This window comes from Perca fluviatilis, chromosome 13, assembly GCF_010015445.1.
Source record: "Perca fluviatilis chromosome 13, GENO_Pfluv_1.0, whole genome shotgun sequence".
Lineage (NCBI taxonomy): Eukaryota > Metazoa > Chordata > Actinopteri > Perciformes > Percidae > Perca > Perca fluviatilis.
In genome coordinates, this window is record NC_053124.1 from 8025527 (window position 1) to 8044953 (window position 19427).

Here is a 19427-nt window from a genome sequence, read left to right on the forward strand (position 1 = left end):
TTGCCTAAAATTGCATAATCGTGGGGAAAATATGTTTTCCTCTAAATGTAGTCTCGCATTCCCAGACCTTCCTCCACCGCGCTACGGAGGAGAGTCTGTTTTATTGGCATTTCTTTAACCCAATCACAATCATCTTGGATGGCGCTAAGAGCCTCTGCAAAATAGCCTCTGGAAGGAACTTGTTTTGGTGGAACATGTGTACGTTCAAAAGTAGTTTTAGTCGTGCAACAGAAAACTCAGATTGGACAGATGGTCTAGCTAGCTGTCTGGATTTACCCTGAAGAGATCTGAGGAGCAGTTAACCATAGTCCTCATAAATCCACCGGAGTTTAGAACGCCAACACAAAGAAAGGTTAACGGACATCCGGACGAAAAATTAGGTACATTTGCCTGAATTTCATGCAGCACCAGAGAAATCCTGGAAATGAAACATCGTTGATATACAGTAGACTACTCGAAATGTAACTGATAATGCAGTTTAGTTGTATGAAAACTTTTGTAGGAGATAGGGTTGACCACAGGCAACATATAATTTCAAAGAGCCCTCCCAGTCCTCATAAAGCTTTTGGAGCCCTTGTACAGTACACAATGTACTCTCTGTGTGCTGAGCACACAGATGAGGTTAATTAAAGCCAGCAAGGGTTCAGTGATTACAGAGTTTACAGGGCGACACTGGTGCTGGGCTTGGAGATGAAGAGGAGGCAGTCTTCATCACAGATAAATGTCAGGAAAAATAAAATGTAGTAGACAGAAATGGCAGTGATAGAATGTAACTAAGCTCATGTACTCCAGTACTGTACTTAAGTACAAATGTTGAGGTACTTGTACTTTACTTGAGTCTTTTCTTTTCATGTCACTTTCTACTTCTACTCCGCTACATTTCAGAGAGAAATATTGTACTTTTTACTTTACTACATTCATCTGGCAGCTTTAGTTACTAGTTACTTTACAAATTAAGATTTTTGTACACTAAACACCTGTGCAATGTTTTATTATAAATGATACTACCCAACAATATAACGGCCAACAAGTCCAGCTGAAATGATTAGACCATTAAACACACAGCAGTTTGGATTGTTTCCAGTTTCTAAAATGTGAGGATTTTTCTGCATTGAGTACTTTTACTTTTAATACTTCAAGTACATTTTCCTGATGATACTTACATACTTTTACTTTAAGGAATACGCCACTGTTTGTTGAAATAGGGCTTATCACGATCTACCCTGGCTGTAGATAGGTGGGCCAACACATTTTTTGTCTCAGTGCAAGTAATTAATAATTAGGTTGTTTTTTTTATCTTTTGTTGGCTCACTTTTACTCACAACATGCTAACCGGCAACATAGGATTCCATTCACTATGCTAAGCTAACTAGCGGCGGCGCTGCCGGTGTTGCACCGGACTAAAACAATGCATGCACAAAAAATGCGTTGGCCCACCTATCTACAGCTAGGGGAGACCGTGATAAGCCCTATTTCAACAAACGGTGGCGTATCCCTTTAAGTAACAGTTTCAATGCAGTTTACTTGTAACAGTATCTTTACAGTGTGGCATTAGTACTTTTACTTAAAGGTCCCATGACATGGTGCTCTTTGGATGCTTTTATATAGACCTTAGTGGTCCCCTAATACTATATCTGAAGTCTCTTTTATATAGACCTTAGTGGTCCCCTAATACTATATCTGAAGTCTCTTTTATATAGACCTTAGTGGTCCCCTAATACTGTATCTGAAGTCTCTTTTATATAGGCCTTAGTGGTCCCCCAATACTGTATCTGAAGTCTCTTTTTTATAGGCCTTAGTGGTCCCCTAATACTGTATCTGAAGTCTCTTTTATATAGGCCTTAGTGGTCCCCTAATACTGTATCTGAAGTCTCTTTTATATAGACCTTAGTGGTCCCCTAATACTGTATCTAAAGTCTCTTTCCCTAAATTCAGCCTTGGTGCAGAATTACAGTCACTAGAGCCAGTCCCACAATGAGCTTTCCTTAGGATGTGCCATTTCTGTGTCTGTAGCTTTAAATGCTATTGAGGAGGAGAGAGGGGGGCAAGGTGGAGGGTGGGGGTGTGGCCTTGACCAACTGCCACTTTTCTCGTTTGAAAGCCATGATGTCTCTCTCTCATGGGTGGGCCAAATTCTCTGGGCGGGCAAAGCAGAGAAAGGGGAGGTAACCTTGCTCCTTATGACCTCATAAGGAGAAGATTCCAGATCGGCCCATCTGAGCTTTCATTTTCTCAAAGGCAGAGCAGGATACCCAGGGCTCGGTTTACACCTATCACCATTTCTAGCCACTAGGGGACCATAGGCAGGCTGGGGGAACGCATATTAATGTTAAAAAACCTCATAAAGTGACATTTTCATGCCATGGGACCTTTTAAGTAAAGGATCTGAGTACTTCTTCCACCACTGAGAGATAGTGAGACCTGCGGGTGAGGAGAATTTCTAATCTGACGTCTTCCTGTCATTCGCACACAAAACGTGAAATGGAATGAAGCGGCACACCGGTACGTGGGCAGGTTTTCTTGGTAGGAGCCCTAGCTGTTGCTTAGTGGAGGGCAGACGATAACGCAGCCCGCTTTCAGAGAGGAGTGGATGGTATCAGTCAGCAGAGGCAGCAGATTGTCAGGAATATATCCTGGAGGAGGGAGGCGAGCAGGAGCCAGATGTACAGCGGTCGGGGGAGGAGATGGAGAGGGATTTCAGTGTGGGGGGGAAAGTATTTAGAGGCAGGATCAGATTGTTTCCATAAATTCTATCAGACGGCCAAATTTGCCAGAGAGAGAGAGAGAGAGAGAGAGAGAGAGAGAGAGAGAGAGAGAGAGGAGATAGTGTATCTATTCAAGAATATGAATTACTTTCTTTTTGTTTTTGATGACGGGGTTCAAATAAGCTACAGTTATTTTCCGATTCTTTTTTCTTTATTTAATCATTTCACAAAGAACCACATATAACACTGCACAGCAGTTGTTACATAGGCTGATATGAATGTATAAAAATCGCAGAGGATAAAAACACAAAGTCCGAAGGCTTATTTCCATTGTGGTCCTCTAGCCCAATGCAATTGGTATCAAGTTACATGGTTCAAATATTCATATTATCATGGTCATGGTTAAAAAAAATCTTATTTTGTTTGCAGCTAGATGTACACAAATCCACATTAGCATCGTAAATGGCAGTAGAAAGCAATTTAATGCAGAAAATGAAGCAAAATGTTCATGACGGCCACATTTGCCACACTGAGAGAGAGCGAGCACGGCGCACTGAGGGGAAAGAAGCAGAAGAGAGAGTGTCTATTCAAGAATATGAAGTGGAAAGGACTGGTAAATTATGGAGAAAATCAGAATATCGCAATATTCTTGACCAAATACTTCAAGGTCGATGCTGCTGCGATATTGTAGGGAGGACAATTTGTGCTCTCACAAAATATGTTCACAATGAGGATTTTAGATCAATAATCATCAACCATGTGGATATAGTGACCAGGGGTCTCATTTATAAAACTGTGCGTAGGATCCTTACTATAAGTATACGTGTGCCCAAAAGCCCAAATTAGCGTACGCCGAAAAAAAGTCAGATTTATAAAACCGTGTGTACGCACACCTGTAAGCAATGTTCCCTTTATAAATCACAGATTGACTACAAGTGTGCGTACGTGGATCAGCCTCTTATCCCGCCCTGTACACGCCCATTTTGAACCATAAATAGTCAATGTAAAGCACCTCGTGAATGCTGATCAGTATGTTAATGACCCTTGCAGTTGAATTATAATTTCGGCCTGTTGTCGCACAGTGTAGGGAAACCGGATCTATAGACTACCTTTATTAATAAAATCTTCCAAAACAGCAGGCATTACGGCACTCGGGGACAGCTTCGATATACCAGACGTATATAATAAAATTTAACAGAACTATATATTATATCCAAACAAGCCTTAGTGATGAAGTTGAAGATTATATATAATATTTATTTAAAAAAAAACACTTAGCTGTCAGCCATTTCCCTCTGGAAACAGCTGGTTTCCCCCAGAGTGGCGAGGACCTGTATTTGGACCGGGATGGCACCGTTCCGGCGCGTTGCCCTCTCTACTGGACCCAATTCAGTACATAGATCCAAGAGCGCAGCTATATTACTATTACAGCTATATTAGGGAATTTAAATCGGCATATGAGCCAGTCATCGTCATGGTCCCTGAAGTCTCTTTTTCTCCTGATTCTTCCATTCCAGTCCTCCTGCAGGGTAAGCAGTGCCATCATGCAGCATTACGCACGGGTTCACTGCAGTATTTATATGTTTAGCCTACAACAATTAGTGATTGTTAACACCTTGCTAAAATCACAGCAACAACTAGTGGTATCCCCCACCCCGAGATACAATTAGAAATCAAAATGTAATAGGCAAACACACTCTTCTTCATGCAGGTTTTGTTATGAACAGTATTAAAGTTTAGACCGATAACGAGGACATAGAGCGTAACGATTGCGCGAGAGCTTAACGGCTGTATTTCCAGACTTTGACATTTGATGATATATGCACAGTTTTATTTAGTTATTTACACTGTGTTCTGCAGTTATCTAATGCTACGGTATTTGATGCTATCCTGTATTCCACGGAGTCGGGCCATCTCATCCTTCTGCGCTCCGTAGCGGACAATGTGACTGCGAGACAGCGCCGATTAAATATTAAGAACGAGTTTTGATTTAAGATTTGAGTTGGAGGTGTTTATGGAACAATTATCACTCAGAACAATTATCACTCAATTATCACTCAGTACAATCTTCATGATAGGGTGTGAAGAAATGTGCGTGACGTATTAATACTTAAACATATTAAGAGTAGCCTAACCCTTATTCCCACATGTACTTTCTGCAGTCTGACTTCAGTTCACCACCTCACCATCTGCGTCGCCAATTCCTATTTTGTCTCCAAAATGTGCGTACGCATGGGTCAGAGTTTGCGTGGAGGACCGCACATTCTCCCGTCAAGTTTGTTTTTTATAAATCACAACCTTTGCGTGGGAAGTGGCGTACTAACATTTTCAGCCCCGTTTTGTGCGTACGCCACGTTTATAAATGAGACCCCTGGTGAGTTAAAGGCAAATAATAGAACAGCTAAGAACAGAAAAAATGGCTTCACTTCACTGTAATGCAGCTTTTAAAACCAGGAAGAAGACAACATTTACCATTATTGCAGTATCCAAAATCTAAGACGGTATCTAGTCTCATATCAAGATATCGATATAATAAGTGGAAATGAAAATATTCTCTCCTTCCCTCTGTGGTTGCCGATAGCCATAACTAGTCACCAGGCCCACATGCCCCCCTGTCAATATGAATTTTAATCTCTTCAAGCTTGCATCCCCCACCGCAAGATGGGCGCAGGAGATTTGTATCCAGGGCTCTGCTGCATGTTGATGATCTCACTGAATCCTCAGTAATGAGCGAGGCTTTTTTTTTTAAGAATACAAGTACAGGCCATGTGTGTGCCATGTGATGATGGGATGCCTCTGTTGTCATACAGGGTCTTAGAGGAGACAAGGGAGAGGCCGGCAACCCAGGATTACCAGGCTTTAGTGGGCCTAAAGGCCCCTCGGTGAGTGCTACATTTGACTTATTTTTGATCCAAAGATTAATTGCAGCTCGCACATATTTCCAGCTGTTGGGTAATGTTAACTTTTATCTTGGTTTCCAGGGTCCACCCGGTCCTATTGGCCCAGAAGGAAAGCAGGTACGGGCACTTGATGAGACCATTGATGACGAATGGGATTTTATGCATATAGATTTGTAGGTTATAGGTTGTAGGTCTGCCAAAACGTGCACCTCCAGATTCAGGGACAGTTTTTTTTTTCCACAAGCAATTTGCACATTCACTAAGAAAAAACCAAAAAGCACTTTTTATCCACTTATGCTGCTATGCACCTGCACTTTACGTGATAATGTGCAATGCGAGTAAATTATTTTACTAAATTATTTCACTATTTTACTATTTACTCTAGTTTTAATCTTTTTACTATCTTCAAATTCCCTTATCCATGTTCTTAGTTTAATTTGTGGGTGTGTGTGTGTGTGTGTGTTTAAGTTTGCACCACAGAGTAGCACTTTTAAGTTCATTGTATGTACTTACCGTGACAATATAAACCATTCTGATTCTGATTACTTGCTCACATCCACTGTTTTTTGGTGTTTTTGTAGGGGATGCCAGGCAGAGTTGGTGATCGTGGCCTCAAAGGAGATAAGGTGTGTAGTAGAGACTCAAACGGCGCTTAAAGTGGGATCTGGCAGGTGGTTAAACACTCATTCTACCACCGCACCAAATTCCATTCTTAAATTGAACGCTTTAAACTTTCTTTCAATATTTAGCGGTTACTTTTGGAAATCCACATGAACCACATCGGCATTCATTTGACCCACTACCAGGCACTTAAAGAACACTCGAGTTTTCATTAAAACAAAGTTATGATTATGACTGGTGTGGTAACTGCATGCCAAATTAATCAGAACACACAAGGCCAAATTGCCTTGCACCCGGCGCAGAGCAGCGCAAAGCAAAGCCTGACGCAAGTGTCTTTGCTAGTTTAAGACCGACGCAGTTGTCAGTTTCCCGTCCAGCGCCCGCGTCGTTTAAATAGCAAATGCACCTGCGCCCATCTGTGCACCCATGGGCGTGCTGGTCTTACAGGGAGGTGTGTTCAGGTGAATTCTTGGCGTACTGCTATCTTGAGGCAGCGGGAAGTGATCGTGCCATTGACCAACAAAAACCTGGTCTAAAGTCAATAACGCAGCATTTCGTTGTTATTTTAACAGCACATTAATAAATTGTGCCTAGGCTTATGCACAGCGCACGCACACTATGCTTGTTACACACACACAGGGACGCGCAGCAACACACAAATCCGCCATCATAGTGTCCAAACGCACCTGGCTTTTAAAGGGAATGGGAGATGACACTGATTGGTTTATTGCATGTTACGCCCAAAACACACCTATGAATTAATGAAGACACTAAGTACAACCCTTTAGAACCATGCGGCCGGCACACGGACCCTTTCTTCCGCCCGTCAAACTAGCAAAAGTGGATTTGGACATGCCCTAAACGCACCTTCGCCATGCGCTTCACGCCATGCGCTTAGATGGTTAAAATGGGGCTAGAGGATTACATTCACTTCCAGCTAACTTCACGGAGAACAAAGGGGGCAGAACAACATCACCGATCTGTTTTAACCGAAAAATATTCTCTATTCTCCGCCCTGACAATTTGATTGGTCAGCTCTGGTTGGAGCATAGTTGCTCCACAACGGATCGAATCCAGACCGAACTTCCCAAACTCAAATGCTGATGGCGGGGCTAAGTTCGGCTGGCATCCAGGCTAGCATGAAGCTCGACCGTTATGTTTTTTTTTTCTTCTGGATCGGATATTGAAGCCTGGTACCTCGCCGACTTCACAGTCAGCGGTAAAAGGACCTGAAGTTAGGGACCGTCTCAAAGGTGAATGCAAAATGGCATAAAGAGCTTTTCAGATGTTTGTCAATAGCTTTCTCAATCATTACACAGACACCTCAGAGCGACTTTACATTCATCTGGCCCTCCGTCCAGAAAACCAAGCAATGTGTTTAATTCGGCCATTACTTTGGACTGACTTTCTTTTGCTTTTGATGGTGGGGTTCAACCAAGCTACAGGTATTTTCTTATTTGTTTTTCTTCATTTGATGATTTGAAAAGGAACCACATATAACAATGCACAGCAGTTGTTACATAGGCCGACATAAAAAAAAAATCCCAGAGGATAAAAACACAAGAAAAAACCAAAGGCTTGTGGCTTGGTTGGCTCAGTTGGTAGAACGGGCACACATATACATAGAGGTATGTGCCTCGACACAGAAGGTCCAGGGTTCGAATCCGACCTGTGACAATTTCCTGCGTGTCTTCACCTAGCTGTCATTTCCATTAAAGATGGAAATGCCCCAAAAATTGGTATTTAGGTACATGGTTAAATATGAGCTTAATATATATGATAAAATAATATTATCATCATTAAAATATTATTATTGTCATATTGTCTTGGCAGCTAAATGTACACAAATATGAATTAGGGGTATTATTGGCAGTGGAAAGTAATTTAATGCAAACAATTAAGCAATCACGTCGACTATTAACATTTTTCAGAGAAGTAAAAAAAGAAAACTGTTATTTTGAAGGTGCTTCACGTCTGAATGTACAATTGCTGTGATCTAATCCAGGGAGACTCAGGTGTGAAGGGAGATAAAGGAATTTCAGGAGATCCAGGTATGCCTGGAAACCCTGGCCCCCCCGGCAGAAAGGGCCACACAGGGATGATGGGCATGTCGGGACCACCAGGGGAAATAGGACCTCCCGGGCCGCAAGGAGTCTCAGGAAACCCCGGTATCCCAGGCCAAAGGGTGAGTCATAGCCCTGAAAGTAGCGCTGGGCAATATGACATCGATATATGAGGCTAGATATCATCTTTAGGATATCGTAATATCGTGATATGACACAAGTGGTGTCTTTTCCTGGTTTTAAAGGCTGCATTACAGTAAAGTGATGTCATTTTCTGAACTGTTCTATTATTTGCCTTTACCCACTTAGTCATTATATTCATGGTACTGATGACTATTTATTAACAATAAAAAACAATCTCATTGTGTAAATGTTTTGTGAAAGCACCAATAGTCAACCCATGTCGCCGCAATATCGATATTGATGTATTTGGTCAAAAATATCGTGATGTTTGATTTTCTCCATGTCGCCCAGCTCTACCTGAAATCTTTAACATTGATGTCACAGAAATATATACACAGATGATTTAGATTCAGGCATTAAAAACTGAGTGAATGAGGAACATCTCTGTTTTCTCAGGGAGAGTCAGTATCACTGGAGCAGATGAGACGGCTCATCCAGGAGGAGCTGGCAAAGCAATTAGACGGTGAGGAAGTTTTTTTTTTTGGTCTTTCCTGTCAGCCTCACTGAGATAACTTTAACAGCGTTACATGAGATTTAATTCACTTTATCTTTTGTGTCCAGCCAAAATGGCTTACCTCATGGCTCAGATCCAGCCAGCCCATGTGAAGAGTACAGCGGGACGTCCAGGACCTCCAGGCCCTCCAGGTAAGGAAGGCAATTCCGGACGACCTGGCCCCCCTGGAGAGCCCGGTATGCCTGGACAGAATGGGGGAGAAGGACCCAGGGGACCCATGGGCCCTAAAGGTAAGACAGACTCATAGCTGTGTGTGTGTGTCTGTGCTTTTTAAGGATTTTGTTCCTTCACTATTTCTGCACTGCTTAGTTTTACATGTTTTCAAATCACTTTCTGGATTGGCAGTGAGAAATATAATTCACGGCAGTACAGGCTGACCTGAAACGACATACATCAGCTAGTAGAGAAGAGAAAGAACATTTATGCCCAAATCTCTAGTAGAGAAGAGAAAGAACATTTGTGCCCAAATTGTAATCCTAAATTGGAAAGTAATCTCTTGAATTTTTAAAAAGACATCTGGGGGACGTTTTAAAGGACTAGTTGAATATTCCTTTATTGGGATCCCCGTTAGCTGCTAACGATGTAGCAGCTACTCTTCCTGGGCTCCACATAAAATAATGACAATATGTACATACAAATTCCAAACATACAATTTTACATACATTTAAAAGAAGACATATAGTGCAAGTAAAAGAATATCACTTTGTGTACATGTTTCGTAAATTATTGTCAAATAGAATAACATCACATTCCGACAATTATAGTCCATCTTAGTTAGATTAAATGATGTCTAGTTATTGTTAGTGTTTTATAAGTAGTTTTATAAAGCTGGCCTTACTTGTGTGCCTCCACTGTGATAGTTGGTAAGCTATTCCACATTGGGATGGCTCTGAACATCTCAGACCTGAACACTGCGTCAGTCAGGGGTTTCATAGGAATAGTGGCGTTTTGGAAAAAAATCTTTTATTTGCTTTCGTGCGGAGAGCTGGATGAGAAAATTGATACCATTCTCATGTCTTTACATACATACTGGCGCGCCAGGACTACTCTATTTTTTTCAGCGGCGCACGACAAAGCGGAAACAGGAAGCATGGACGAGTTCGTTGGCAACCGGATGCCAGGACTCTCAGGCTACGTTCAGACTGCAGGCAAAAGTGGCTAAAATCAGATTTTTTTGGGGTCAAGTGACCAGGTCAGACTTCTTCAGAAGTAGTGTGAACACTCAAATCTAGCCTAGATCAGATTCAGGCCACTTCCATATGTGGTCCTGAATCAGAACCAGATCAGATTTTTTTCAATGCGGCCGCAGTGTGAACAACCAACACGGATTTAATGCGTCTTTTACCTCAATAACCCTTGCTGCACCTCTCTCCCCGCGGGGAGGGGCAGGGCCCCCTGCTCCCGGTGCGGCTGTCAACCGGGGCGGACTGTCCTCACAGCGTGCTGCGTCTGATGTCATTGTTATTGTTCTTTTGCGCATGCGGATCAGTTCGAAACCGCAAACAGTTCACACTGAAATCTGATTTAGGCCACATTTTAAAAGGTCATGTGAGCAGCCAAACAAAAAATCGTATCTGAGCAACAAAATCGGCATTAGGCATTAAGACTTGCGGTGTGAATGTAGCTTCGGAGTGACTGCAAGTCTCTCTTGTAAACTTACTGGGCTAAGATGAGTTCTTTTATGGTGAATGAAAGGCTTGATCCGACGAAGTAGGTCATCAAATCGCTGTGCAGACATTCTGAAGTATTCAAAGTGCTTCTCTTCTTCTCTTTGCCATTGTTTACCTTCTTCTTCTAGTCCGTAGAAATAGCAAAGTCGGTAGCCTTTCCTCATTAGCGCCACCTCTGTTCAGGAGAAGACTGCAACTAGTGTCGCGACAACCACGCGCGAGTATTAACAGTTACGGCGCTCCCATGGCGGCACACTGCCGTGCGGTCAGGTCGGCAGCGGCGAGTATACCAGACGTCCAACTCTTGTCTAATGGTAACAAAATCCCACTGCCAGCACCGCTAAAGCTCACTAATGAACACATTATATCTGTTTTGTTGTTTCCTGAAATCCTGTCGTGACTGTGAGGTTGCCAGGCAACCAGCAGAGACTCCAGGAAGTGGTTTGGGACATAACTCCCTGTAAAACCACAATGTGTTGTTTTTACACTGTGAGGTTTTTGTACAGATCAAACAAACAAACCCTCTTTGTAATGCATCGAACCATTCAATTAAAAATAAATGGTATTCACCATTCAAATGATTTGACAACACTCCTCTAAAGCTATAGATGATATAAAACATTGGAGTTCACAGGCTGTGTAGCACTGTCCTTAACTGGTAGATGTGAGTGACTTTGTCATCCTGAGATAGTGGAGAAAAGCTGTCAGAGACTGCTATAAAAGCTTAAACACACACAGGGACATGTCGGATATTCCCAACAGTCCATCCGTGTGTCATCTATTTCAACCTATAGTAAACGGTTTTTCAAATGTGTTGATTGGTGCTGTCAAAATGAACGTGATTATAACAAGTTAATGCAAATTCCTTTTAACGCCAGCGCGATTAGTTTCGCATTGCCAGACCTTCCTCCTAAGTGCTGCAGAGGAGGGTCTGGCTAGTCCACGCAGCATTCCAGGATGGGAGAGAAACGTGCTCTGGTTTTTTTAGGCATTTACTTTAAACCAATCACAATCGTCGTGGGCGGCGCTATGCGACGGATGGACCAACGGTCCCGCTGCCAAATAGCCTCGGGAAGGAACTTGTTTTGGTGGAACATGTGTACGTTCTAAAGTAGTTTTAGTCGTGCAACAGAAAACTCCGATTGGACAGATAGTCTAGCTAGCTGTCTGGATTTACCCTGCAGAGATCTGAGGAGCAGTTAACCATAGTCCTCAGAAATCCACCGGAGTTTAAAATTACAACACAAAGAAAGCGGAAGGAAACGGACATCTGGCCAAAAAGAGTGACATGCGGTGGAATTTCCGGCGGCAACGGAGCAATCCCGGAAGTGGAACGTTGAGGATATTGACTAACGCGCGATTAACGCACCCTCGTTCTGTGATTTGGGATTTCGGTCTCTCCGTAGTTTGCGATATCAGGAAGCGTTGCAGCGGTAACGTTGTAGACAGCTAGCAGAAACTGCAAAGCGCTCCATGCACATCCAGGGTATCACCAATCCCCGCCATCCGCCATCTGGCACACCATGGCGTTCTGAGTAACAAGTTTTATGACTTACATTTTGAACTAAATGATAATGAAAAAGACCCAAAACTAGGGTTGGGTATCGTTTGGGTTTTTTCCACACAAAACAACAATTGGCGACATTAAAGAACTGCTTGTTTATTGCTAAGGCCATATGGTCACAATTAAATGATTGATTAATAATGTAATAACAATAACTTATAACAATCACCAGTAAATTACTGGTAAACGAGAAAAACAAGCACCGGATGGGAAAACGGTATTTTACAATAACTTTGAATGCACCACAAGGCTGGCGAGTTTCAAGTGAACACACCGTCTGTGTTGTTCTGTTACGTCCCGCTGTTGGAATTCTCTACAGGGAAATACAGTCAGACTTTACACCTCTTGACGTAAGATGTCAGCATTTTAACCATTTTATTTAATCAAGCGACTAGCTAACGGTAATGTAGCGTCCCGTGCAGCAATGCTTCTGAATAAAAGGAACCAAAAGTTTCGTTCTTTTTCGGTCTCGTTACTACCGTTTACGTCTGAACCGGTGCCCTATTGGCAACGCGTTTCGGTACCCAACCCTACCCAAAACTCACTTGAAAAAAACTGAAATGGATAAAGAAAAGGATCTTTTGAATGGCAAGTTGAGTTTCAAAGCCCTTCCATTTCGATTGATGTACATTTAGAATGGATAAAATAATGTGCGATTAATCGCGGGTTAACAATGATGCGATTAACATTTGAATCGATTGACAGGCCTAGCGTTGATTAATAAATATAACCGCTTCAGGAATCACAGTGACTCTTTTTTTCCCCCGTTCCTACCAGGTGAGAAAGGAACAAGAGGAGAAAAGGGAGAACCTGGTATCGGCGAAAGAGGAGAGCAAGGACCCTCTGGCCCGATAGGTAACAACCAGTCTCTTACTTATACTGCATCCATTCCTATTGAGTCGGTTTCGCCTAATCCGGAGCCCCCGATTGTTCCTCTTCCTACCTTTAGGTCCGGCTGGTCTGCCCGGTTACGGTAAAGACGGGAGCCCGGGACAAGCCGGAGCCCAGGGAGAGCCAGGAAACCCCGGCCCCCACGGTCAGCCCGGACCTCCAGGCCCTACTGGCCAATGTGACCCCACCCAGTGTGCCTACTACGCCAGCCTGGCACAGAGACCCCACACCAAAAATGTCAAGGGGACTTAAGACCCCCGAAAGCGACACACAAAGAGCTTGGAAGTCCAGCTGTATTTATGAACTTGGTCTGAATCAAGAACTTTTTAACTTTGTCAAGATAACCTCAGTTATGGAGGGCTGAAGCAATATGTGCTGCCGGTCAGATTCTTTGTTTTGTTTGTTTTTTTTTTGGTAAAAGCTTGGGATGGATGGGGGATTAAGCACCGAGGGGGAATCTTTTTCAGATCATACATTGGGTAAAGAGGGCAGCTAAACGGTTTTTTTACTCACTCGCATGCTTCCTGTAAAACATATATAGGGAGATAAGAGGGATGATGCAACTCCTATCACTCCACCATTTTGCATCAATTAGCATTCACAGCCCATACTGTCCTACGTCAAGCAAGAGATGTCAGTTACTGCTCACTGAATTGATCTTTTGCTGAGAGTCTAATGGTAATTACTCAGTCAGGGGGAATTATCTGTTTTATGGGGGTGGGGGGGGGGGACTTTGTGTAGGAGGAGTGTTAATGAGTTATTGTGTAGAGTAACGAATGACAGCTTGTATGCACTTCTTGCCTCCGCACTGGTAAAATTACTTTTCGAAAAAAATAAAATCCCCCCCCCCTTTTGTCTGATTTATTTAGACGGAAACAAAACAAGATTTTTATTCTGGGAATAAACTGGTGGCAGCAGATATTACCTTTCTGTCACAACTCATAAATTAGAGCCTTTTCTTGGCAAAGGGGTTTCAAGCCTGTTGGAGAGAAAGAAAACAAACACCCGGAAGGCTTTCATTCTAATACTCATCTTATTTGCCAAAAAGAATGCAACACAGAAAACGCGCTATAAATCATTTTGTATCATTTAAAGGTGAATATCTAATTTTGAAATGAAAGTTATTTGAATTTGCTTAATAAATCTGTCCAAAGTAGTACATGACATTTATGTATAATTCCTACATGCCGTGTATTGATTTGTTCCAAGCTCGTACAAAGCTGAGTCTAAGAAGACAGAAGTCGAGACAGGAAGAAATGTCACTGTTAGATTTGTGCTTTCATGTTTAATGAAGTTGCTCTGCTCATTATCTTTTTTTTTTTTTTGGGAGGGGGTTGAGGGTATGCATAGACTTAAGACTGCTTTGAGGAGGTGGTATAATTGCAGCCTTTGTTCACCTTTCTTGAAAAGCTGCTTGTTTTGCAGCTCTTTCTCTAAATGTGTCACATCCTTTCTGTCCGGTTGAGGCTTATTAAGTGCCTACGCTGTGGCAGGGTCCGGGCAGCTCAAACCCTGCTCTGAAAACACACAGCTTTTCTTATTTGTCCCCTGGAACCTCAAAATTGGAGAGTTGCTTCCCTGCATCCTGATGACCAAACCATTGTGCTAACCATTTGATAGATGTTTCGCCTTAGGTCCCTCATGGACTAATTACACCTCTTCCCAACATCAGACCAGCTGGTCATCTTGAACTTTTCTAAAAGTCTAAAGGTATCACATTTGGCTTCCTTTCAAAAACACGAAGAAACGCATAAATACACATGAGAGCAAAAAGGGGAGCAATTTTCAAGCACAGGATATAGAAATCTTATGAGAGCTTGCAAAGACAAAGAGTATGAGCTGCAGGTCAAAGTTGATCACTATATGGGCCAGTCATACTTATCATCTCTTGCTCTGCTTACCTAGTAGAAGGCCATTCATGAAGAATGTAAAGGGGCTCTGACACAACTCCGTTTTGAAGATGTTGGTAAAGCAGAGTTTTTTTTTAGTTTGACCGATTGCTCTCGGCTGCTCGGGAGGCACGTCATTTTATGAAAGAAGAAATAACTCATTTTTTGTCTTACAAATCAAAAGTTGAATTCATAGGCCCCTAAAATGCGCCCTCGCTAAATTCGGTACATTCGGGGTTTTGTTGCTACAGCCTTACTTGGTCTGGTAAGACCATTAGCTTATGGTGGCTAATATTAGCTAATTTTAGCACAAGGGTGTGTCATTGTCCTGCAATTTTTACCTTTTGCCACATGTGGACAGTGGCCTCTGTTTGTCAAAAGTTCCATGTAGTAACAATGTCACACAGGCTTTCTTAAAAGTACAGTTAGGGCGTGTAATTTTTGAAAATATGCAAATGTTTGTAGATTCAGTACATTATGCCTCCTTTCTTCAACGTTTAATTTACACAGAATCAAATGTGGTCCTAATATATATAAATGTGTGATTGGAATAAAAGACCTGCTCTGCCAATGATGTCATACCATTTAATATTAGCTGCTTCTTTGTCAGTGGTGTATTATTGAACAATCAAACAGTATCAGTATTGCCCTTTCTTGGTTTTGTAAATGCTTGTTACAGGTAATAATTGACTATGTGTTATAGGGTGGGATGATAGGTTGCTGCACACAGCTTACATTTTTTTCAATGCATATAAGCAAAGCATCTTTCACTATTCAAATTAGCTGTTTGTGATAATTGGTTGATTTTCTAAGTTATACTGCTAAATTATTCACGATTTGAACCAACACAAGTGTGTTTTAACGCGTTGACTAAAATCTATTAACCCGTTTCCCCCCTTTTTTTCCTGATGAATTGGTGCTAAGATATTTTATAATAGTAGCATATTGTAAGTATTGGAAAGACATGTACTGTACTGTATAATAAAGACTGGAAAGGATTCATTTTATAATACATGCATTGCTTTGTTTTTTGAATAGGCAGTATTTGTCTCACATTATTTGAAAGATCCTGTTCAGTTCTGTCACTATACATTAAAATTAAAATCAGATTTCAAGGGAATCTATTTTGCTCATTTTCTGTCATATAAAAGTGTTTGATTTTCATATAAAACGTGGCCATATCTTCAAATAATGCAGTAAACATTATGTAAAAGTAATACCTGTGAGCAAAAACCTTTTATTTGATTGTAGACCTATCTGAACCCTGGGCTTCTTTAGGCTAAAAATTTAATAATTGCATTACATACAATCCTACAATTAGCTACCTGCTAACATTAGGGAATCTTGTAATTTGGGTTGCAGAAGTTGTTAATTTCTCTCCAATTTCGGATCACATTCAGCAGCAACTTGTTAGATTTTTTGGTGTCAAAAAGAGTCATATTATAGTACTGTATGTCGAAAAAAGTGATACTATAGTATGTCGAAAAAAGTTATTAAAAAGCCATCATATAGTATGTCAAAAAAGTGATAAAAAAAACATACTATAGTATGTCGAAAACCTGATAAAAAAAGCCAAGTCGAAAAAGTGATGAAAAGCCATAGTATAGTATGTCGAAAAAAATTGATGAAAAAGCCATAGTATAGTATGTCGAAAAAAATTGATGAAAAAGCCATAGTATAGTATGTCAAAAACCTGATAAAAAAAGCCATAGTTGTCATGTTTCGTCCCTGTGTCAAGTTGTTGTTTTGAGTTGTATTACATTTTCTGTAATGTTTTCCACTTCCTATTTTATCTTATTTATCTAACCCTTATTTATGGTTTTCTGTTCTCCCTGGTGTTGACTTGTTTACTTCCTTTTAATTTTTTCCCCGCTTGTGTGATTACTTGTCCCCGCCCTAATGTGTTGCACCTGTGTCTAATTTAGTTGTGTATTATAGGCCCCGTTTACACGAAGGGAAGACGCAGATATTTTCCTGCGGTTTGGCCTCTCATTTACACGAAAAACCCGTTTTTATCACAGAAAACAATTATTTCTAAAAACTGGAAATCTTCGTTTGCACGTCTGAATGTAAACTGAGACAAACGGAGGTTTAGGCAGCCGAGAGAGAGAAAGAGGACGTGATTGGTTGCTGTTGTTGCTATTGTCGGGATTCTGATTGGCTAACGTGGGCTTGGGCTTCTCGTTACACTGCCACCTACAGGTCTGGCATGCTCTTGACGGCATTGATGGCCTATATACATAGGTACATGTAAACAAACACTTTTCTGAAAACGGAGAGGTTGAAAGGTCCGTTTATGAAAATAGCCGGCCACGTGTAAACGTAGCATAAGTTCCCCTCTCTATAGTGCAAGGTTATCTGTTTTCCTCTGTGTGCAGCTGTTGAGTGGTTTTCCCTGTATACTTGTTTTCCTGTTTGTCGTTGACTGTCTCCTGGAGTTTCCCCTTGCCTGTCGTGTGTTGGACACTGATGCTAAGTTTATTTAATTGCTAAATAAACTATAGTATTTTACACTTTGAATCTTGCCTCTTGGGTCCATTATCTGTGTGCTTGATAATAGTATAGAATGTCGAAAAAATTCATAGTATAGTATGTCGAAAAAAGTGAGGAAAAAGCCATAGTATAGTATGTTGAAAAACATGATAAAAAGAAAATAGTATATTATGTCAAAAAAAGTGATGAAGCCATATAGTAGTATGCTGAAAAAAGTGATAAAAAAGCCATAGTACGTTGAAAAAGTCTTAGTATAGTATGTCGAAAAAAGTGATAAAAAAGCCATAGTATAATATGTCGAAAAAAGTGATAAAAAGCCACAATATAGTATGTCGAGAAAAGTTATTAAAAAGCTATAGTATGTCGAAAAAAGTGATAAAAAAGCCATACATATATGTCGAAAACCTGGTAAAAAAAGCCAAGTTGAAAAAAGTGATATAAAAGCCATATTATAGTATGTCGAAACAAGACATAGTATAGTGTGTCAAAAAAGTGAAAAAAAAGCCATAGTATAGTTTGTCGAAAAAAATGGATGAAAAAGCCATAGTATATAGTATGACAAAAACCTGATAAAAAAAGCCATAGTTGTCATGTTTCGTCCCTGTGTCAAGATGTTGTTTTGAGTTGTATTACATTCTCTGTAATGTTTTCCACTTCCTGTTTTATCTTGAAGGTTTTCTGTTCTCCCTGGTGTTGACTTGTTTACTTCCTGTTAATTTTTTCCCCGCTTGTGTGATTACTTGTCCCCGCCCTAATGTGTTGCACCTGTGTCTAATTTAGTTGTGTATTTAAGTTCTGTCTTCCCCTCTTTATAGTGTGAGATTATCTGTTTTCCTCTGTGTGCAGCTGTTGAGTGGTTTTCACTGTATACTTGTTTGCCTGTTTGTCTTTAGCCCTATTCGCACGGGATAAGTATTACCTGGTGACCTCCAGTCATTTGTAATAATCGCGGAGGTTGTCTGTGATCTTAATCCCGTGCGAATCGGTCATGTCTGTAATTTGTAAAGTAATAATTCCCCCGCAAATGACCTACCATATTTCGCCGAAAACGGAGGTCCTGTGATTCAATTCAATTCAATTCAATTTTATTTATAGTATCAAATCATAACATAAGTTATCTCGAGACACTTTACAGATAGAGTAGGTCTAGACCACACTCTATAATTTACAAAGCCCCAACAATTCCAGTAATTCCCTCAAGAGCAAGCAGTGCGACAGTGGCGAGGAAAAACTCCCTCTTGGGAAGAAACCTCGGACAGACCCAGGCTCTTGGTAGGCGGTGTCTGACGAGCCGGTTGGGGGTGTGATGAACAGTGGCGATAGTAGTCACATTAATAATGGAACAGTGACTGGATGTAGCGGGAAGCTGCAGGGTTCAGCAGGACGCAGCATGACATTGCAGGGCATCGCTGAGCTCAGCAGGGAGTGCAGCAGGACCACGGCGACAGCTACAACCAGGGTCTTGTTGCCAACGTTCTCCAAGGAAATACGCTGGGGGAAAAAAAAGCATAAGGACTCCGGGGAGTAAACTCCCCAGAAGCTAGGATTAGTAACAAGCATTTCTGGGACGGGCTGCACACAAATAGTAATAGTAATAGTAACAGTAATAGAAACAGTAATAGAAAGGGAGAGGAGAGAGCAGCTCAGTGTGTCAAAGGAAGGAAGTCCCCCGGCAGTCTAGGACTATAACAGCGTAACTATAATATTAGTGATAATATTAGTCCCGTGCGAATCGGCTTCTCTGTGATTTGGGGTCTAACTGGCTGCGTTGTCAATTATAAATGAAAAGTTTTGACATCATATCCGGGGGATAATGTCTGTAAATTTGAGTAAAATACAGACTTCAGTTATCCCGTGTGAATGCGCCAGACGAAATACAGACGTGTGGGGGTAATTTATAAACTACAAGAGGTCCCCAGGTAATACTTATCCCG

General features: G+C 41.3%; 1 protein-coding gene across 3 annotated transcripts in view; it reads left to right on the forward strand.

Annotated features, from left to right (window-relative positions):
• col22a1 (collagen, type XXII, alpha 1) overlaps positions 1-14267 on the forward strand; it is a 96867-nt gene extending 82600 nt beyond the window's left edge. For all 3 annotated transcript variants that reach the window (XM_039821014.1, XM_039821015.1, XM_039821016.1), the window contains 8 exons: positions 5516-5587; positions 5687-5722; positions 6187-6231; positions 8232-8411; positions 8869-8935; positions 9034-9216; positions 12998-13075; positions 13170-14267. In XM_039821014.1, the coding sequence (XP_039676948.1) occupies positions 5516-5587; positions 5687-5722; positions 6187-6231; positions 8232-8411; positions 8869-8935; positions 9034-9216; positions 12998-13075; positions 13170-13363 (855 nt within the window). In that variant the 3' untranslated portion in view covers positions 13364-14267. The remainder of the gene's footprint in view (positions 1-5515; positions 5588-5686; positions 5723-6186; positions 6232-8231; positions 8412-8868; positions 8936-9033; positions 9217-12997; positions 13076-13169) is intronic.
• Positions 14268-19427: the final 5160 nt, after the last annotated feature.